Source organism: Cydia amplana, chromosome 18 (assembly GCF_948474715.1).
Source record: "Cydia amplana chromosome 18, ilCydAmpl1.1, whole genome shotgun sequence".
Lineage (NCBI taxonomy): Eukaryota > Metazoa > Arthropoda > Insecta > Lepidoptera > Tortricidae > Cydia > Cydia amplana.
The window spans coordinates 5,333,208-5,355,463 of record NC_086086.1 but is presented as its reverse complement, the minus strand read 5'-3'; the positions used below and the strand labels follow the sequence as shown (position 1 = coordinate 5,355,463).

Below are 22,256 nucleotides of genomic sequence, written 5' to 3'. Positions count from 1 at the left end.
GAAAATAACTTACAACGAAAAAAAAAAACAAAATTTAGAATTCCATCATTTTTATGGTCTAAATCAGCGGTCCGCAACCTGCGGCCCCCGGGCTGCATGCGGCCCGTGAACCTGTCACTTGCGGCCCGCGAGCCTCCCTGGCTACTTTGTATGTATGTACATAATATTGACAAACAACAATGTCTGATAAAGTCATAAATATTAACAAAGTACGGCCCGCGTCAACTTCGTTATGCAACAACTACTATGTTGCCGACCGCTGGTCTAAATCAGCAATTTCACTTTTCCACATTATGCTTTACAAGAGCATATAAGAAAGTTGACTCAGTTATTCCGAAAAGTTTGTAATTATCAGGTTCACGGAAGCTATTGAACAATTTCTGGCCATGTACGAATGGCCAAACATGTTTCTATGTCCCTTTCTAATACATACCTGCCCATAGTGTTAGTACAAGACGGCTCGCCCTCTCGCCCACAAGGCTCCGGCGTCTCAGCGCACTCGTCTACATCGCGACAGTTCCGCCCGTCGCCCGTGAGAGCGTAGCCGGGGGAGCACTCGCAACGGAACGAGCCTAGAGTGTTGCGGCAGCGGCCGTTGCGGCACACCATGCCTCCTTCGCGGCATTCGTTTACATCTGTGAAGAGAAAAGCAAATTTTATAGTCAATATGTGACGTTATCTATGAAAAGGGACCTTATTGTCGATGGCGGTTACGACATTATTAACTGTGCTCCGATATAAATACAATGCCGCGTGCGGCGTAAGCGCCATCGACAATAAGGTCCCTTTTCATGGATAAAGCCCCATATTAATTCAAACACAGTTAAACCACATGTAGTTGATATAACTTCCAGCGTTAATTTACAAGTGGCGCCAAAATTGTAATTTTATCCTGGTCACGGCACCAAATTGTAAACCCATCCGATGATCAGATCATTGGTCCAGTTAGTATGGACCTTCCTTAGCTGCTTCGTTCCATTCATAGGAGCTACTCGCTAGTTCACAGACCGAAGCATCTTTCTGCAACAAGCATATGTGTCGCACACTTGCCACTTAACTTCACACACTTCGCAACTCTCTGAGCTATGTTAACGGCCTTAATTTTCTTTGAATGTTTCTTAAATTTCGTTTAGCATTAAGACGAAACAGGAGCTGAGATTTAAATATTTTAGGTAAATATACCCATCTCGCTAACGGAAGCGGCTCCTAAAACTAGTGCGATAAGGACAAGGCGAAAAATCCTGCGTAAAAATCTCAATAAATCGAGGTTTCGCACTCGACTGTTTCCTCCTCCAAAACTTAACCAATCGTAACCAAATTTGGAAATCTAAATGATTATGTAATTATCTGTGTCGGACCGTTTTGCTTTTTTGGCTAATTGATATCAGTTTTGAATACCACGCCTCTCATTGCGGCATAGTCAATTAGGCCATTTTGGCCAAAACAAAAATATCAAAAAAAGCAAAACGGCCCGACACAGATATTGACAATATTAATCTCCTGGTAGATATTCCACGAATCCGCACGAAGCGCTTTGCTTCCTCTTTCCTTATGCGCACTGCCAAGGAATGGAATTCCTTGCCGGCGTCTATATTTCCGAGCTCATATAACCCGGCAACCTTCAAATCAAGGGTGAACAGGCACCTTCTGGGCAGACTCGCTCCATCGTAGGCCACGTCTTCGCCCCGGCTAGTCTGTGGCCATGAGTAAGCCCATTTTTAATAAAAAAAAAAAAAAATCTGTGTTGAAAAAATCATTGCTCTAGCTTCAAAACCCACGGAGAAAACAGTCGAGTACGTTTGTATGGAGAAATTACCACTCCTGTTGGCTCTTAACTTTCTGATCGATTCTTACCGATGCAGTCGTTGTTGGCGCCAGGCTTGAAGCCCTCGTCGCAGTGGCACGTGTAGGAGCCGGGCAGGTTCTCGCAAGTGCCGTTGCGGCACATGGGGCGCGGCCGCACGCACTCGTCCACGTCGCGGCACGAGCCGTCGCGCAGCGTGAAGCCGGGCCGGCACTCGCATCTGATATAGTACATTATTGTCGAGGTTCAGAAGTAGCTACTTGCTGGCTGAGGATTCGTTTTAAACGGACGACCTTGGGAGTCCGTTTAATTGAATCCGAAGCCAGCAAGTAGCCTTCCAGCCGAGTCATATATAGTGCTTTTCTCAAAAATGGTGCAAGAAATAGAAATATTTTACAGAAGCAACGTTCTAATTTTCACAGAAAAAAGTAAAACCATTAAAAAGATTTGCTTGCCGCCTTTAAAAAAAAAAGAAGTGTATTTTTCTGCTGAAAATACGCCAACCTATTTGACACACCTAAATAGTCGCGGTACCAACATTAAGCCTGTAACAGACTATCGCACCGCACCGCGACCTTGGAGCGTCGCACCCATAAGTGAGAGCGAGAAAGAGATATCCGTTTCTCGCTCTCACTTATGAGTGCGACGCTCCAAGGTCGCGGTGCGGTGCGATAGTCTGTTACAGGCTTTATAATAATAAGTGCTGATCATCTGTTTGGCTGTTTAAGGGACCTATGCCTTCATTTGATATGGCCATTTAAAGTTTTAAAAAGTTTGGAACTCGTTAAATAATGGAATTTGTATGCAACATTGCAGTCCCGAAATCTGACTGAAAGACTGCAATGTTTTTAACTTTTTAATTTTTTGAATGACCATAAACTACGCACTTCGCGACCTATTTTTTAACCGGCAACGTCGACTTTGCCGTCCATTTTTGAGAAAAATATATTAATGAGAAAGATGTGTAATTTGTATTATATCGAGGCAGCGGCACTCGTAGGCGCCGGACATGTTGACGCACTGCGCTAGTAGTAGTTTATGGGCACTAGAGAGAAATAGTGCCCATAAACTCTTAATGTGACCAATCGGGCTTCTAGTCAACCACTAATTAAACTAACCTGTAGGAGCCAATCGTGTTCCGACAGTCCCCGTGCTCACACAGCCTCGGGTCGGCGCACTCATCGATATCTTCGCAGGTATCGAGGGTGGTCGACAGGCGGTACCCGGGCGGGCAGCGGCACTCGTAGGCGCCGGGCAGGTTGACACACTGCGCTAGTAGTAGTTTATGGGACCTTAATGTGACCAATCGGGCTTCTAGTCAACCACTAATTAAACTAACCTGTAGGAGCCAATTGTGTTCCGACAGTCCCCGTGCTCACACAGCCTCGGGTCGGCGCACTCATCGATATCTTCGCAGGTATCGAGGGTGGTCGACAGGCGGTACCCGGGCGGGCAGCGGCACTCGTAGGCGCCGGGCATGTTGACGCACTGCGCTAGTAGTAGTTTATGGGACCTTAATGTGACCAGTCGGGCTTCTAGTCAACCGGTAATGAAACTAACCTGTAGGAGCCCATCGTGTTCCGACAGTCCCCGTGCTCACACAGCCTCGGGTCGGCGCACTCATCGATATCTTCGCAGGTATCGAGGGTGGTCGACAGGCGGTACCCGGGCGGGCAGCGGCACTCGTAGGCGCCGGGCAGGTTGACACACTGCGCTAGTAGTAGTTTATGGGACCTTAATGTGACCAATCGGGCTTCAAGTCAGCCGGTAATGAAACTAACCTGTAGGAGCCAATCGTGTTCCGACAGTCCCCGTGCTCACACAGCCTCGGGTCGGCGCACTCATCGATATCTTCGCAGGTATCGAGGGTGGTCGACAGGCGGTACCCGGGCGGGCAGCGGCACTCGTAGGCGCCGGGCAGGTTGACACACTGCGCTAGTAGTAGTTTATGGGACCTTAATGTGACCAATCGGGCTTCTAGTCAACCACTAATTAAACTAACCTGTAGGAGCCAATTGTGTTCCGACAGTCCCCGTGCTCACACAGCCTCGGGTCGGCGCACTCATCGATATCTTCGCAGGTATCGAGGGTGGTCGACAGGCGGTACCCGGGCGGGCAGCGGCACTCGTAGGCGCCGGGCATGTTGACGCACTGCGCTAGTAGTAGTTTATGGGACCTTAATGTGACCAGTCGGGCTTCTAGTCAACCGGTAATGAAACTAACCTGTAGGAGCCCATCGTGTTCCGACAGTCCCCGTGCTCACACAGCCTCGGGTCGGCGCACTCATCGATATCTTCGCAGGTATCGAGGGTGGTCGACAGGCGGTACCCGGGCGGGCAGCGGCACTCGTAGGCGCCGGGCAGGTTGACACACTGCGCTAGTAGTAGTTTATGGGACCTTAATGTGACCAATCGGGCTTCAAGTCAGCCGGTAATGAAACTAACCTGTAGGAGCCAATCGTGTTCCGACAGTCCCCGTGCTCACACAGCCTCGGGTCGGCGCACTCATCGATATCTTCGCAGGTATCGAGGGTGGTCGACAGGCGGTACCCGGGCGGGCAGCGGCACTCGTAGGCGCCGGGCATGTTGACGCACTGCGCTAGTAGTAGTTTATGGGACCTTAATGTGACCAATCGGGCTTCAAGTCAGCCGGTAATGAAACTAACCTGTAGGAGCCAATCGTGTTCCGACAGTCCCCGTGCTCACACAGCCTCGGGTCGGCGCACTCATCGATATCTTCGCAGGTATCGAGGGTGGTCGACAGGCGGTACCCGGGCGGGCAGCGGCACTCGTAGGCGCCGGGCAGGTTGACGCACTGCGCGAGTAGTAGTTTATGGGACCTTAATGTGACCAATCGGGCTTCTAGTCAACCACTAATTAAACTAACCTGTAGGAGCCGATCGTGTTCCGACAGTCCCCGTGCTCACACAGCCTCGGGTCGGCGCACTCATCGATATCTTCGCAGGTATCGAGGGTGGTCGACAGGCGGTACCCGGGCGGGCAGCGGCACTCGTAGGCGCCGGGCAGGTTGACACACTGCGCTAGTAGTAGTTTATGGGACCTTAATGTGACCAATCGGGCTTCTAGTCAACCACTAATTAAACTAACCTGTAGGAGCCGATCGTGTTCCGACAGTCCCCGTGCTCACACAGCCTCGGGTCGGCGCACTCATCGATATCTTCGCAGGTATCGAGGGTGGTCGACAGGCGGTACCCGGGCGGGCAGCGGCACTCGTAGGCGCCGGGCAGGTTGACACACTGCGCTTGTAGTAGTTTATGGGACCTTAATGTGACCAATCGGGCTTCTAGTCAACCGGTAATGAAACTAACCTGTAGGAACCGATCGTGTTCCGACAGTCCCCGTGCTCACACAGCCTCGGGTCGGCGCACTCATCGATATCTTCGCAGGTATCGAGGGTGGTCGACAGGCGGTACCCGGGCGGGCAGCGGCACTCGTAGGCGCCGGGCAGGTTGACGCACTGCGCGAGCCCGCGGCACGGAGTCGAGATGGTACCGCATTCGTCAACGTCGCGACACTGATGGGAGGTCGCGTCGTATTCGTAACTGGAATAAGTAATTCAATTTATGGTATCATCTTGGGTCGTCCCATTCGTTTTTCGTCAAGTTCTTAAATTAGTCCTATTCTGCTTTCGTCACTCATTCTACATTCGTCACAATCGTCGTTGGCTTTCAATGTAGAATGAGTGACGAAAGCAGAATAGGACTAATTTAAGAACTTGACGAAAAACGAATGGGACGACCCAATATGATACCTAATTTATAATTTTAAAATATTACTTCATGTGCTCGCTAAACCCCTTATAGTGAGTCTTTTATAAAGCATGGCGACTTCTGAGAGGGTAATCAATGGATCACCGCTTTATAGCCAGAATCAAGCAGCACTAAACTGAATGAAGATTTTACAGTTTTATGTTCTATCGAATCTCACCCATGGTCGCATAAGCACGTAAATCCACCAGGAGTGTCCACACATCGTCCGGGCTTGCAGAGTTGCGGCATGATCGAACACTCATCAATAGGCTTGGTCTCATTGTTAGTCGGGTCCCTGTAGTTGCCTGGCTCGGCGCCGCAGAACACGGAATATTCCCGCGAGTTCTTGTCCGGGCAGGCCTCGCAAGGCTCGCCCCAAGCGCGGCCCACGGAACAACAGCACAGGTACTTGGTTTGGGGCACGCCGACGGCGGAGGAACAACGCTCCGTGTCCGGGTCCCAGTCCATGTAGCATTGCCGTTGGCGGACGTCGACGCATTCCTCTGAAAAGTTTAACAATTAATCATTAAATTGGCTATAAATAAATGTGTTATGCCGTATGATAGGTGCATAACCAAATGCGATATTCTACAGAAAGTTTTAGATCTATATTACATATATATATTTTTATATATATTTATTTATTAAATATATACATATATATATTTATTTAAATGTATGTATTAATATTTTTATGGATATATAATTGTTTCGTATATTTATACATGTAAATGCCTTTGCACCTAATGCATCGCACCGTATTTAGTTATGTTTCTAGGGTTAGCTACTTATTTTAAGTCTCGCCGTCATGTACAATTTATCTTAGTTTGACTACCATTTCATAATGTATCTCTCAGTTACTTAAAGGTTAGCTGGAAGAGATCCCTTAACGGGATAAGTTCGCCTTTGTACACATTTACAGTTCGCCTTTGTACACATTTACTGGATTATCTCTGTGTTATGTACTTGTTTTGTGCAATAAAGTGTTTACTACTACTACTACTACATAGTCTCGGCCTGAACCGGCAAGCAATCGATATTTCCTTCGCCATTTTAGACCAGGCTACAACTGAAAATTGATATTCGCAAATGGACTAGAGAATAGGTACTTACTTCCATTAGGCATGGCGACGTATCCCTCTGGACAGAGACACACATAAGACCCCGGCAGATTCCTGCACACTCCAGGCCCGCAAATCTCCGGCTCCAAGCATTCGTCAATGTCTTCGCATTTCCTCTGATCGTGTGCTAACGCCCAGCCCTCCCCGCACGCACATACGAAGGAGCCGAACGTGTTCGTACATGTACCGTGTTCGCATAGAGCGGGGTGTTGTGCGCACTCGTCGATGTCGGATAGTGTTACGACGTATGATGGCTGAAATGAGAAGATTGGCTCAGTAAGTCGCAATATTTGAAATATGTATACAAAAACCGGCCAAGTGCGAGTCGGACTCGCGCACGGAGGGTTCCGCACCATCAACAAAGAATAGAGCAAAACAAGCAAAAAAACGGTCACCCATCCAAGTACTGACCCCGCCTGACGTTGCTTAACTTCGGTAAAAAATCACGTTTGTTGTATGGGAGCCCCACTTAAATCTTTATTTTATTCTGTTTTTAGTATTTGTTGTTATAGCGGCAACAGAAATACATCATCTGTGAAAATTTCAATTGTCTAGCTATCACGGTTCGTGAGATACAGCCTGGTGACAGACGGACGGACGGACGGACGGACAGCGGAGTCTTAGTAATAGGGTCCCGTTTTTACCCTTTGGGTACGGAACCCTAAAAACTAGAAAATCTAAAATGTTCCTTACCGGTTCCAGCACAGGTTGATATCCAGGACCACCGGGGCAGAGTTGCCGATAAGCCTCGGAGCCTGGTTCCGGGCAAAGATCGCAATATTTGCCCCATGCAGCACCTGAAACACAACATTATCATGACTACACCACCTATTCCAATGCTTTTGGCAAAGGGATTTGAACATTTTATGGCAGCGTCAATGGGCGTCAGGGATTGTAGGCATACAATATTATACGAGAGCAGTGCGGTGCTGCTACTGTTTACTAAAGAAATTTGGAGAATTTTTTTGATATCATAGAATTTAAAATTAAGGGCATTTTACAAGTTATGACTTTTGAGCATAGCTGCGTTTCGTAAAAAGAAACCACTGTGATGAAAAGAAAAACAGTAAAGAGAAATCTCTAAAGTCTATACGGTTGAAACCCAGTTTCTCGGGATTTTGATCAGAACAACGATGGCCAAATTTTTAATAGTGGCGATCATATCTTCGGTACCAAGTATTATTTAACCTCTTGAATGCCGGAACGTGGATCCGCGCAGTAAGTACTGAATTCTAATTAATAAATAATTAGAATTCAATACCTACTATCGTGGATCCGCGTTCCGGCATTCGAGAGGTTAATGAATTAATGATCTTACCCACTGAGCAGCAGCAGGCAGCCATGGTTCCATCTTCAGAGAGCTCGTCGCCATTGAGGCAATGTTCGGTACCCGAGCGAAGATCCACTCTGCCGTAGCAGCGCGCTTTACGAGAGTCTAACACGCAAAAATATAATTAGGTAAACAATTGTGTCTACAGCAAAAAAAGCGCTGGTGGCCTAGCGGTAAGAGCGTGCGACTTGCAATCCGCAGGTCGCGGGTTCAAACCCCGGCTCGTACCAATGAGTTTATCGGAACTTATGTAGGAACTATCACTTTATATTTACCAGTCGCTTTTCGGTGAAGGAAAACATCGTGAGGAAACCGGACTAATCCCAATAAGGACTAGTTTACCCTCTGGGTTGGAAGGTCAGATGGCAGTCGCTTTCGTAAAAACTAGTGCCTACGTCAATTCCTGGGATTAGTTGCCAAGCGGACCCCAGGCTCCCGAGCCGTGGCAAAATGCCGGGACAACGCGAGGAAGATGATGAATTGTGTCTACAGCCAACAAATAAAATAAGACGACTACGTACGCATAAGCATTCGTGTTATTTAGGTACGCTAGATGGCACAAACACGGCGCTTTTATGGTCGACCAAATCTTTTTGTGTGAATTTTATGATATTTTTAGCATTTATCTGTAGAAATCACTTAACATTGAGCTCGTAGGTGGGCGGGTCCTTGGTGTTAATGTACGTGCTGTACCTATACTACCTATAGGCTCAACTTTGACTCACATCCGTCTATAATGACGCCACTTATAAAACCTAAATACTTTCTTAGCAACCGGTTTTGCTGTGTACTACCCTTTTAAGGGACCTAAATATTTACCGAAACAAGCGGTTCCGTCCGAAACCAACTCGTAGTTAGGCGGGCATCGGCAGATGTAGGATCCATCTGTGTTGATGCAAGTACCGTACTGGCACGACTGCGGCGATTTGCACTCGTCCACGTCCGTGCAATTGAATCCGGGCATCACTGGAATATCAATACAGTTTCAAACTCAAGTATACACAAAAATAATACTGAGTAAACCCTAAATGACCTCAAGGCAGATGTGAGACCAAAAGGGAATATCAGAAGTGGGATTTATGTTTAAAGACAAAAGGCAACAAACAATACACTCCTTTTTTGGGGCAGTCGTGTAAAAAGATGTTAAACAGTAACAAAAGTAGAAGGTTCATTAAGTAATCATTATTACAATAGACCAATTCTATTCCAACAGAATACTTATACGAAAATCGAATATACTTGTGAAATTAGAAAGAATGACAACTTTATTTAAAAAAAATATGCAACTAATTGTTAACACACCTAACTAGTCGTTTATTTATATATCTCCTTGCAATAAGCTTTTCGATCAACTGATACAGCGATGATGATAGTACTTAGGCCACTTAGCAAAGACTTACAGTCATCCACACTGTCGGACTGGTATCCCTTGTCGCAGATACACTTAAACATGCCGTATGTGTTCACACAGCGACCGAACACGCACACGTTGTCAAATGTGGCGCACTCGTCCATGTCTGTGAAATACAATTATTAGGAAATAAAACTATTTAACACTTTAAACTCTCGCGTTTTGTACACATATTTAATTTCACAAACGGGTCTAACGCGATATATTTTCATTGTTTTTATCTCGTTTCAGCTGTGTTGCACCAGCAGTGGTCACGGAAAGACTGACAACCCAGCAAATGTCAACGGAGATATTAATAAAACACCACTAAACTACCCGAAATTAGTTTATAATTAGTTTCCGTAACCACAGCTGGTGCAGCTCAGCTGAAACGTCGGAATTTAAGGTAAGAACAATGAAAATATATCGCGTTAGACCCGTTTGTGAAATTAAAACTATTTAGACGGATTATATCGCGTATAATGAATTTAAAATACATCCCGACATTTCGAGTTTCGAACCCTTTACAGCGTTTTAGTGGTCCACGGCTGACATAGAACCGAACCGGAGACATTACAATTATTATGTTTTACGTCATCAACAACGTGAGAGGAAAAATGAGGATTGTGTCTATCAAAAGTGTTACATTTTAGTGCGTATAAGGGTAGATAAACCTTATTTGTCCAATTATTATTTGCTTGTGTCAGAGGGTATCTATTTTGTCGATACGGGCATTATATGTATTGACATGAGAATTTTTAGTCGCAAAAACATTTAGTAAAATAGTTACCGAGATATAAAGTGGCGTCAGGCGACCTGGTGAAGCCGATGTCACAGTCACACTCGTAACCGCCAGGAGTGTTTGAGCAGTGCCCGTTCTCGCACAATGTGGGGTTGTTCTCGCATTCATATCCTTACACATGTAGCTTCAATAGCTGCATTTAATTTCCAACAATAGTAGAATATCAATAGTTACCGAGACATGAAGTGGCGTCAGGCGACCTGGTTAAGCCAAAGTCATAGTCACACTCGTAACCGCCAGGAGTGTTTGAGCACTGCCCGTTCTCGCACAATGTGGGGTCGTTCTCGCATTCATATCCTAACACATGTAGCTTCAATAGCTGAATTTAATTCCCAACAATAGTAAAATATGAATAGTTACCGAGACATGAAGTGGCGTCAGGCGACTTGGTGAACCCGACGTCGCAGTCGCACTCGTAACCGCCGGGAGTGTTTGAGCAGTGCCCGTTCTCGCACAATGTGGGGTCGTTCTCGCATTCATATCCTTACACATGTAGCTTCAATAGCTGCATTTAATTTCCAACAATAGTAGAATATCAATAGTTACCGAGACATGAAGTGGCGTCAGGCGACCTGGTTAAGCCAAAGTCATAGTCACACTCGTAACCGCCAGGAGTGTTTGAGCACTGCCCGTTCTCGCACAATGTGGAGTCGTTCTCGCATTCATATCCTTACACATGTAGCTTCAATAGCTGCATTTAATTCCCAACAATAGCAAAATATGAATAGTTACCGAGACATGAAGTGGCGTCAGGCGACTTGGTGAACCCGACGTCGCAGTCGCACTCGTAACCGCCGGGAGTGTTTGAGCAGTGCCCGTTCTCGCACAATGGAGGTCGTTCTCGCATTCATATCCTTACACATGTAGCTTCAATAGCTGAATTTAATTCCCAACAATAGTAAAATATCAATAGTTACCGAGACATGAAGTGGCGTCAGGCGACCTGGTGAAGCAGATGTCACAGTCACACTTGTAACCGCCGGGGGTGTTTGAGCAGTGCCCGTTCTCGCACAATGTGGGGTCGTTCTCGCATTCATATCCTTACACATGTAGCTTCAATAGCTGAATTTAATTCCCAACAATAGTAAAATATGAATAGTTACCGAGACATGAAGTGGCGTCAGGCGACCTGGTGAAGCAGATGTCACAGTCACACTTGTAACCAACGGGGGTGTTTGAGCAGTGCCCGTTCTCGCACAATGGGGATCGTTCTCGCATTCATGCGCTTACACGTGTAGCTTAATTTAATTCCCAACAGTAGTAAAATATGAATAGCTACCGAGACATGAAGTGGCGTCAGGTGACTTGGTGAACCCGACGTCGCAGTCGCACTCGTAACCGCCGGGGGTGTTTGAGCAGTGTCCATTCTCGCACAATGTGGGGTCGTTCTCGCATTCATCGATGTCCGTACACATGTAACTGTAATTAACGTGATATTTATTTTAATTTTAAAATGTCATCGTTGGCTAGTCATTATCCAGTTTTGAATGATTCACGGTTAGTTTCACTAGATCCGATTCGAACCTGTTCATCTCATGAAGCGGGTAAATAGGATGATGATAATAAGAACAAGGGTACCTAATGTTTACAATGATGGTGACAAAATTGTCACTGAAAATACAAAGTCGTGTGCGGATAGCAGCCGCTGTTGTCTTAACACTCGCTTTACCAACCCTGTCTAGGCTCTCTACAGCGATCAACATTACACTATACTAACCCGTCTCCCTTATATCCAGTATCGCACAGACACATGAAGGAGCCGTCCGTGTTGCGGCAGGTCGCGTGCGGATGGCAGCCGCCATTGTTCGTCAGGCAATCCTCTTATCTCCTGGGGTATTAGAATGAGACAGATAACAATATGCTTACCCGTCTCCCTTATATCCAGTGTCGCACAGACACATGAAGGAGCCGTCCGTGTTGCGGCAGGTCGCGAGGGGATAGCATCCGCCATTGTTCGTCAGGCAATCCTCTTATCTCCTGGGGTATTAGAATGAGACAGATAACAATATGCTTACCCGTCTCCCTTATATCCAGTGTCGCACAGACACATGAAGGAGCCGTCCGTGTTGCGGCAGGTCGCGTGCGGATGGCAGCCGCCATTGTTCGTCAGGCAATCCTCTTATCTCCTGGGGTACTAGAATGAGACAGATAACAATATGCTTATCCGTCTCCCTTATATCCAGTGTCGCACAGACACATGAAGGAGCCGTCCGTGTTGCGGCAGGTCGCGTGCGGATGGCAGCCGCCATTGTTCGTCAGGCAATCCTCTTATCTCCTGGGGTACTAGAATGAGACAGATAACAATATGCTTACCCGTCTCCCTTATATCCAGTGTCGCACAGACACATGAAGGAGCCGTCCGTGTTGCGGCAGGTCGCGTGCGGATGGCAGCCGCCATTGTTCGTCAGGCAATCCTCTTATCTCCTGGGGTATTAGAATGAGACAGATAACAATATGCTTACCCGTCTCCCTTATATCCAGTGTCGCACAGACACATGAAGGAGCCGTCCGTGTTGCGGCAGGTCGCGTGCGGATGGCAGCCGCCATTGTTCGTCAGGCAATCCTCTTATCTCCTGGGGTACTAGAATGAGACAGATAACAATATGCTTACCCGTCTCCCTTATATCCAGTGTCGCACAGACACATGAAGGAACCGTCCGTGTTGCGGCAGGTCGCGTGCGGATGGCAGCCGCCATTGTTCGTCAGGCAATCCTCTTATCTCCTGGGGTACTAGAATGAGACAGATAACAATATGCTTACCCGTCTCCCTTATATCCAGTGTCGCACAGACACATGAAGGAACCGTCCGTGTTGCGGCAGGTCGCGTGCGGATGGCAGCCGCCATTGTTCGTCAGGCAATCCTCTTATCTCCTGGGGTATTAGAATGAGACAGATAACAATATGCTTACCCGTCTCCCTTATATCCAGTGTCGCACAGACACATGAAGGAGCCGTCCGTGTTGCGGCAGGTCGCGTGCGGATGGCAGCCGCCATTGTTCGTCAGGCAATCCTCTTATCTCCTGGGGTACTAGAATGAGACAGATAACAATATGCTTACCCGTCTCCCTTATATCCAGTGTCGCACAGACACATGAAGGAGCCGTCCGTGTTGCGGCAGGTCGCGTGCGGATGGCAGCCGCCATTGTTCGTCAGGCAATCCTCTTATCTCCTGGGGTACTAGAATGAGACAGATAACAATATGCTTACCCGTCTCCCTTATATCCAGTGTCGCACAGACACATGAAGGAGCCGTCCGTGTTGCGGCAGGTCGCGTGCGGATGGCAGCCGCCATTGTTCGTCAGGCAATCCTCTTATCTCCTGGGGTACTAGAATGAGACAGATAACAATATGCTTACCCGTCTCCCTTATATCCAGTGTCGCACAGACACATGAAGGAGCCGTCCGTGTTGCGGCAGGTCGCGTGCGGATGGCAGCCGCCATTGTTCGTCAGGCACTCGTCCACGTCTTCGCATTCGCTGCCGTCGCCGCGCCAACCCTCTCTGCAGCGGCATTGGAATGAACCCTGTCGAGAACAATAATTTGTTATCCGTCCCATACAAAGTAGTAGATTTTAATCGTTAGATAATTTGCCAATTGTGTAATAAAATTTATAGTTTTACAAATAACTAAAAAATATCTTACAATTCGTTAGAGCTGCACCAACAATTTCAACATAGCGTTAAGCACACAGTTTAGACTTTACGAATTTGACAATGCCTGTTGGTTGTTGTTCTAACTACTTCTAGAAAATTGTCAACAGCTAATAATAACTTGCAGGCCAATTAACACAGTCAGTAATGACAGTCGCAAGTGCCAAGCTGTGCTTTGCCTACTCTCTTCACGCTGTTACCAGCATTTTAACACGAGGTTTGGATATTACGACTATTACGAGTTTGACAGGATGCCTTTTGGTCTAACCTTTTCTACAAAATTGACAACAGCTATGACTTACGGGCAAGTTAACGCAGTCGGCGCTAGGGTGGCAGTCGCAAGTTCCGAGTTCACACTCATCGTCGTCCGTGCAAGCTGGCCCTTGCTCCGGCTTCACACTGTACCCGTCCGGGCAGCGGCAGACGAAGCTGCCGATGGTGTTGCGACATTCGCCCGCCCCGCATAGGTCAGGATTGACAACAGCTATGACTTACGGGCAAGTTAACGCAGTCGGCGCTAGGGTGGCAGTCGCAAGTGCCGAGTTCACACTCATCGTCGTCCGTGCAAGCTGGCCCTTGCTCCGGCTTCACACTGTAACCGTCCGGGCAGCGACACACGAAGCTGCCGATGGTGTTGCGGCATTCGCCCGCTCCGCATAGGTCAGGATTGACAACAGCTATGACTTACGGGCAAGTTAACGCAGTCGGCGCTAGGGTGGCAGTCGCAAGTTCCGAGTTCACACTCATCGTCGTCCGTGCAAGCTGGGCCTTGCTCCGGCTTCACACTGTACCCGTCCGGGCAACGGCAGACGAAGTTGCCGATGGTGTTGCGGCATTCGCCCGCTCCGCATAGGTCAGGATTGACAACAGCTATGACTTACGGGCAAGTTAACGCAGTCGGCGCTAGGGTGGCAGTCGCAAGTTCCGAGTTCACACTCATCGTCGTCCGTGCAAGCTGGCCCTTGCTCCGGTTTCACACTGTAGCCGTCCGGGCAGCGGCAGACGAAGCTGCCGATGGTGTTGCGGCATTCGCCCGCTCCGCATAGGTCAGGATTGACAACAGCTATGACTTACGGGCAAGTTAACGCAGTCGGCGCTAGGGTGGCAGTCGCAAGTACCGAGTTCACACTCATCGTCGTCCGTGCAAGCTGGCCCTTGCTCCGGCTTCACACTGTATCCGTCTGGGCAGCGACATACAAAGCTGCCTATGGTGTTGCGGCATTCACCCGCTCCGCATAGGTCAGGATTGACAACAGCTATGACTTACGGGCAAGTTAACGCAGTCGGCGCTAGGGTGGCAGTCGCAAGTACCGAGTTCACACTCATCGTCGTCCGTGCAAGCTGGCCCTTGCTCCGGTTTCACACTGTAGCCGTCCGGGCAGCGACATACAAAGCTGCCTATGGTGTTGCGGCATTCACCCGCTCCGCATAGGTCAGGATTCTGTAAAAAATAGTTTGATTAGTAACTGAATTTCACACTTCAAATTTAGCATGTGGTATGGGTTCACACATAGAAGGTAGGATCCTATAGAAGTGGTATACGCGTGCCTCCGTGAGGGACAAAACATAGGCAATGCGACACTATGATTGGTCGAATTTATTTGTTTCCCACCATAACCCATACTAATTTATGGTGGGGAATTTAAAAAAAATGTGAGACTGTGACAAGGACAAACAATAACAGCGCTTTCGCTGCTACTCCTTCTGAAATATACATAAGACTAAGAGTTCGCTCATTTCCCCCACCCATCATGCCTTATCCAGGTAAAATACTAGACTCATGGGTTCAAATCAGTTAGAATGTCGTTTAATTTGATATTATGAACTTTCGCGTGTTTTAAGAGTTCCATACTCAGAGCGTGAGTTGGGCTATCTTAGACGTTCCAAAGGCAACACGTACACAGCGATAGAGTGGCTCACGGTAGCGGCATAGAGGTAATTTTTGGAAGGTTGTTGTGTCAGTATATTGTGGTTGCATATAATCACAGACAAGACATGCTCCAGACTGAGCATAGTAGCGCTATTACCCCCTCTGCCACAAATATACGGTAGTTTTACTCCATTTTCGAGTCAGTGTCTTTGTGTGACGTCCGTGTCTTTGAACGAACCAATCACGGCACGGGGCTCGCTCCCCTCGTCCCCCGCACCCCAGTATTTTTGGCAGCATCGGTTTCATGAAATAATTGCTCTAAACTCCGTCTAGAGGATTCCTAGTCTATGCATATAATAGATGTGAGTGGTTACTAAAAACCGGCTAAGTGCGAGTCGGACTCGCGCACGGAGGGTTCCGCACCATCAACAAAAAATAGAGCAAAACAAGCAAAAAAAAAACAAACAAAAAAACGGTCACCCATCCAAGTACTGACCCCGCCCGACGTTGCTTAACTTCGGTCAAAAATCACGTTTGTTGTATGGGAGCCCTACTTAAATCTTTATTTTATTCTGTTTTTAGTATTTGTTGTTATAGCGGCAACAGAAATACATCATCTGTGAAAATTTCAACTGTCTAGCTATCACGGTTCGTGAGATACAGCCTGGTGACAGACGGACGGACGGACGGACGGACGGACGGACGGACGGACGGACGGACGGACGGACGGACGGACGGAAGGACGGACGGACGGACGGACGGACAGCGGAGTCTTAGTAATAGGGTCCCGTTTTTACCCTTTGGGTACGGAACCCTAAAAAGTGAACAGTAAAGGCTCACGTCAGCGCACTCGTCCACGTCCAAGCACGTCGGCTTAGCTCTGTCCGGCGCGGGCAGCAAGCCTTCGCCGCACGAGCACACGTAGCCGCCCGGCGTGTTGCGGCACTCGCCGCCGCCGCACACGCGCGCGCCGGAGCACTCGTCGATGTCGCGGCACGTGCGACCGTCAGCGCGGAGGTGCCACCCGTCACTGTCAAATGAGAATGACATACTCAAACATACTGATTAGCTCTATTTCAATGTGGTTGTGAATAATAGGGATGATGACACATGTTGAATTTTATAACAAAATCTAGTAAAATAGATAGCAAACGAGCAATTTATCACAATAATGTGGATATTCAAATAAAATATTGAAAATTACAAAATTACAGGACCTGAAAGTTTCAAAATTTAAGTTTTTTTTAACTTCCAAAAACGATAAAAGTAAGGGTACCATTCGATTCCTTACATTTCATCCAAAAAAATATTGTATGGCAACTATATACATAAACGCAATATTTCACCGACAAAAAACGCAATTTTCTTGTTTTGTCCATACTACAAGATGGGCGATGACGTCACGGCCTCTGGCCGTTTTTATAGGGCGTTTCGCGAGTGAAGTGCGACTGTCGGACTTTGACTACAATTTCTGACTTTTGTGTTACTTTAATGCAATGGGTCCCACCCATATAGACATTTGATCCTAAAAACAAACCCGATCGATTGATACCATAAAAAAAATTAGTCATGTAGCCTATTGGCGACGAGCTTCTTTGGTTACATTCAGAATCTAATGATACCGTAATAATTTTATAATATTGCATTTACATCAGACTTAACCTTTTCCACGCCGTGTCAAACACAAAAGCTTTCACTCAGACGCCACATCATTGAAGTGTCAAAACTGAAGTTGAACTTTATGTATATGCACGTAGGTCGATGTTGCTCTGTGATCTGTGACCGATTAATCGGTCTTTGGCGTTGAACCTACGGTTCGGATATATCGGTCATTGGCGTCCAAAAGGTTAAAATTGGTATGCCAAATTTCAGGTCAATCTGACTACAAGAACTGGTTTAAACTTTCCCACTGACAATCCAACCTCTAGACTGAGCTTAGGCCAATTCTTTCATGAAACCGATGCTGCCAAAAATACGGGGGTGCGGGGGGACGAGGTGAGCGAATCCCGTGCCGTGATTGGTCCGTTCAAAAACACGGACCAATCACGGCACGGGATTGACTCGAAGATGGAGTAACGCTACCGTATGTGTGGCAGAGGGGGTAGCGCGACTATGCTATGTCTAGAGGTTGGATTGTCTGTGAACTTTCCTAAGATTTGACCTAAAGTTTAGGCCCTCGCCAAAATAAACCAGATTGTGAATTGAATACAGGATTGTAATAAAATTGTAGCTTACCGGCACATGCAGTGGTAAGACCCGGGTGTGTTGACACACTCATGCTGGCATCTCGTAGGATCCTCGGCGCATTCATCAATATCCTCGCAGTGGCTTTTCACCGTGGACTGCGCATAGCCCTCGTCGCACACGCATTGGTAGGTTCCCATTTGGTTTTCACAAGCGCCGTTACTGCAAATACCTGGGCAAGTTTTATAGGTTATAGTGTCGCTTGGTTTTTCTCGAAATTGTCCAATCCCAAATGGTGTAACTTAGGTGTAATTAAATTTTAAACTTTTTATCAAAAACTGAAATCCTACCGTCGATATATGTGACGTCCCACGGATAAAGGTACCTTATGGCGGTTGGCGCCTACGCTATTCTTAACGCCGCTCCAATACAATTGCGGTGCTATGCGACGTAAGCGCCAAGTGCCATAAGGTACCTTTTCCCGTGGAACGTCTCATATAAACTGATTGTTCACAATAATATTGTGGCTTGATCTTTCTGAGTTTTTGTTTTCCGACTTGATGAACCCGGGTTTCTGACATTTCGCATAAGGACTTTTGAAAACAGTAAGTATCTACTAAAAACGGATAAATTTGTACAGCCATCTTACAAATGAGTCAAAAGCGAAGGGGTCTTGTAAAGAGAACATTTTCAAATATATACGGATTGTTCAATGTCTTAAATTAAATTAAATTTAATAACGTTTATTTCAAGCTCGTGGCTCATAAAATGTTAGTCTTACCGGATGTGACTGAGCACTCGTCGACGTCCTTGCACGAGAGCCGGTCGGGCGCGAGCTCCATGCCAAGCCCGCACTCGCAGCGGTACGATCCCGGGGTATTTACGCAGCGTCCGTTTCGGCATAAGTCAGGCATCTCCACGCACTCGTTTATATCTGAAAAAAAAGCATTTGATAAACATTAAGCAGGTACGGGTAGTTTGAAAAACTCAGTTAGCTGTTATAGATGGGTTTGTGGGACCGGGACGTTGCGTTCGCAAACGTTGAATGCAATTTCAAGTATATTTTGTGGGCCACCAAGTCCTGTTTTAGTTAAATAATAATACGTTAATGTCTGTCAAATATACATCGTCGGGCGCACTCAAGAATGTTGATAAATGATACGGCGTAAGCTTTAAATGTACCTGTTATTGCGTGTGAGGTATATTTTTTTTTATGAAGTAGGTAAGTCGTTCAAAAGTCATTCACGATGATCTCTGAATGGATACAAGCTGATGACTCACCAACGCAGACCTTGCTGAGTCCGTCAGCCTTGTGTCCAGGCCGGCAGCGACAATGGAAACCACCCTCAGTGTTGAAGCATTCACCGGCACCACACACGTCGTCTACAATGCGGCACTCATCAACGTCCACGCACGTATGGTTTTTGCCATCCTGAAATATTTTATGTTGTACATGTACAAGTGTTACAATTGGTGCTATGACCAGGATGTCCTGGGATCATTCTTAATACAGTATAAGGTAAAAAAAATGTCAGGCGATTAACTGAAGTCGAATTGTGATAAATTAAGAAGAGATGTAATGTCTAAAAAAGAAGTTTGACAGCTCGAGTAGATGGTACTGCACAGACGTCATACATTTTGCGAAAAAAGAATTGTCAAACGTCAAATTTTGTACACCAGAACTACCGCGTAATATAAGGCTAAGGCGTCATCTACATTAGCGGTCGAATTCGAAGCACGAATTTGTCTTAGGCGTTACACATCTAACAATCATATTTTTATGGAAATAACAAAAGCCAAGGCTGTGACAACTTGGTGCCATGACCAGGATTTATAAATAAATTGGACAGAAGATTAACTCCCGTTGTTTTACTTATAATTTTTTTTTTTCACCTTTTCGTATCCAGGGAAGCAGTCGCACTCAAAGGAGCCAGGCGTGTTCCTGCACCGGCCCTGCCCGCACATCCCCGGGAACGCAGAACACTCGTTCACATCCATTTGGCCTGGTATCACGTTGGGACTACCGTGGATACCAGGGCCCAAGGGCCCATTTGGACCCCCAGGGCCATTTGGACCCCCAGGGCCATTTGGGTAACCCGGAGGCCGAGCTAAACGAAAAACGTAAGTTTAATTAACAATTTTACAGAAACCCACCTTTTACAGAAACGGTAAATGTCAGTCTCAAGTTACAAATCGATTCACAAGAGCTGGCACGAATGGAATGAATGAGTGAACGAACATATCTATGTGTGTATCACATTAACCAATAAAACCAAAAGTCGTCTTACATACTTTACCTAGGAGGCAATATATGCGACTTTCACAAAACAACTATTTTTCACCTGGATGCCTAGCCAACCAAGGTGACAATCGCTTACACTACGACAACGAAACGCTTTGTGTCTCTCTATCACTCTTCCGTATTAGTGCGACAGTGACATTTGCATTTCGTTCGCTACGGAGCGTAAGCGATTGGCATGTTGGCTATGCACCCAGGTGAGCAACCAACGCCGTGATGGTCGCTAAAGTTAATGTTCATATTGTCGTTCTTATTGAATCCTGCACAGGACTAGGCGTGCAGCCAGTTCCAGACATAAGAGAAGTCGGTTTCCGAACAAATATGGGAGCGCCAATCCTTCATTTAGCAGGTAATATGTAACTAGCACATAACAATTCTCACCTGGCCCGCCCCATCCGTCGTCGTGGCCATTGAAGTTGACGTTCAAGTTGTCACTGTTATTGAAAGCTCCACCAAACGGACCGCCGCTGGGTCGGTTCCAGACGTTAGGGGGAAGGTTGGCTTCCGATATGCAAAGGTTGCGGAATGCGTCCGTTCCTGAAGGAGAAATGTAAGGTAAATAAACTGAGTAATAGTAAATATCTTGGGTCAGGTAGCACTTGGGTTCAAACTGTTGAAAGACTAAGGGTCGGTTGCACCAAACTGTTCGTATCGTTAAAGAGTTCGCTAAATTTTTATGTATGGAAAGTTTCATAGTAAAGCGCCGAGGCGCGCCGGCTGACGTTGATCACATATTAACTCACATTTATAGACGGTTCTAACGCGAAATTTATTCACATGCCTTTATTTACCGACGTTTCGACACAGGTTTCACTGGTCATGGTTGCGGCTGATGTCCCAGCAAAATGTCAAAACAGAGACAAAGGCATGCGAATAAATTTCGCGTTAGACCCGTCTATAAATGTGAGTTAATATGACGTTGATCAGTCTGTCAAATGTGGTTGGTGCAACTGGCCCTAAATACCACAATTGTTGTACGTATACCCAATGAAGCGAGAAGTAGGTATTGAAATTATTGAATTATGGTTCTACGTTCAAACTCTGAAGTCACCTGCAGCGCGCCGCTGCAATGGCCCACAGTACTCAGTGTAGCAAGACTCCCGACGTGTGGGTTAAGGTGCAAGCAAGAAAGCTCTAATATAATAGGTTACCTCGTTTAGGGCAGGGTTCGCACCGCGCGCTGCCCCAAGCTCGTCCGACGACAGAACAGCAGCAGGTAGACTTGTGTACTTCGCCGCTCAGCGCGCCGCTGCAGTGGCCCACAGAGTACTCCGTGTAGCACGACTCCCGACGCGTATCTACGCAGCGGTTGCCTGAAACATGTGGACATATTTAAATCGGTTAAATGACTTAGGTAGTAAATGAAATCAATAATGTTCTAAATCGGAACTTGAGAGTAGGAAGCTCAGTCCTCAGATATAATTTTTCCATAAACCAAAATGAGTGCTAGACTAACAAAGTCACTCAGTGACGCATCGTGCCCAGAAGTTGCGATCAGAATTGATGAAATAAGTAAATAAGAGCGCAGCAATTATTCAAAATGCTGTTGAAATAATCTATGATCTAACGAAAGCATTTGATTGCATTGATCATGAGTATTGGTAGTTACATAACTAGACTAGGGAATAATTGGTGTTGTACACCATGTCTAATTATTATATTTTGGATACATCACAGCAGCTAGACTAACAACTGACTAAGTCTTACCTGAATTAAGTCTAATAGTCAAGTTAAGTCTACCTTTTTTAAATGGGATACCTCAAGGTACAATTCTAGGGCCCTTTCTGTTGTTCAACGACATTGTAATGAACATGACTTAAGGGTGATAAATACGACGTAAAAATGAGGTACATATTTGGAAGGGATAGTTACCGGTGGGATCAAGAGTAAGACCGTCAGGGCAATCGCAGCGGTATGAACCGTCCGTGTTGACGCAGCGTCCGCCGCCGCACAGGTCTCGATCTAGCTCGCACTCGTCCACGTCTCGACATGTCGTCCCATCCAACTGCAAGCACACGGATGGGTAAGATTTAAAGT

The 22,256-nt window shown here is 46.7% G+C and overlaps 1 protein-coding gene across 1 annotated transcript in view; it reads right to left on the bottom strand.

Moving 5' to 3' along the window:
* Positions 1-22,256, bottom strand: part of LOC134656576 (fibrillin-2-like) — a 91,430-nt gene that overhangs the window by 23,831 nt on the left and 45,343 nt on the right. Inside the window, exons 22-51 of the mRNA XM_063512134.1 lie at positions 22,092-22,224; positions 21,371-21,532; positions 20,514-20,756; positions 19,814-20,028; positions 19,202-19,352; positions 18,702-18,854; positions 17,972-18,152; positions 16,577-16,766; positions 15,134-15,307; positions 13,573-13,739; positions 11,496-11,635; positions 9,425-9,541; positions 8,844-8,990; positions 8,013-8,129; positions 7,388-7,491; positions 6,687-6,948; positions 5,752-6,076; positions 5,129-5,366; positions 4,937-5,033; positions 4,691-4,844; positions 4,470-4,643; positions 4,249-4,422; positions 4,028-4,201; positions 3,807-3,980; positions 3,586-3,759; positions 3,365-3,538; positions 3,144-3,317; positions 2,923-3,096; positions 1,855-2,024; positions 434-635 (exon numbers count right to left, since the gene is read on the bottom strand). Coding sequence (XP_063368204.1) covers positions 434-635; positions 1,855-2,024; positions 2,923-3,096; positions 3,144-3,317; positions 3,365-3,538; positions 3,586-3,759; positions 3,807-3,980; positions 4,028-4,201; positions 4,249-4,422; positions 4,470-4,643; positions 4,691-4,844; positions 4,937-5,033; positions 5,129-5,366; positions 5,752-6,076; positions 6,687-6,948; positions 7,388-7,491; positions 8,013-8,129; positions 8,844-8,990; positions 9,425-9,541; positions 11,496-11,635; positions 13,573-13,739; positions 15,134-15,307; positions 16,577-16,766; positions 17,972-18,152; positions 18,702-18,854; positions 19,202-19,352; positions 19,814-20,028; positions 20,514-20,756; positions 21,371-21,532; positions 22,092-22,224 — 5,234 coding nt within the window. The remainder of the gene's footprint in view (positions 1-433; positions 636-1,854; positions 2,025-2,922; positions 3,097-3,143; positions 3,318-3,364; positions 3,539-3,585; positions 3,760-3,806; positions 3,981-4,027; positions 4,202-4,248; positions 4,423-4,469; positions 4,644-4,690; positions 4,845-4,936; positions 5,034-5,128; positions 5,367-5,751; positions 6,077-6,686; positions 6,949-7,387; positions 7,492-8,012; positions 8,130-8,843; positions 8,991-9,424; positions 9,542-11,495; positions 11,636-13,572; positions 13,740-15,133; positions 15,308-16,576; positions 16,767-17,971; positions 18,153-18,701; positions 18,855-19,201; positions 19,353-19,813; positions 20,029-20,513; positions 20,757-21,370; positions 21,533-22,091; positions 22,225-22,256) is intronic.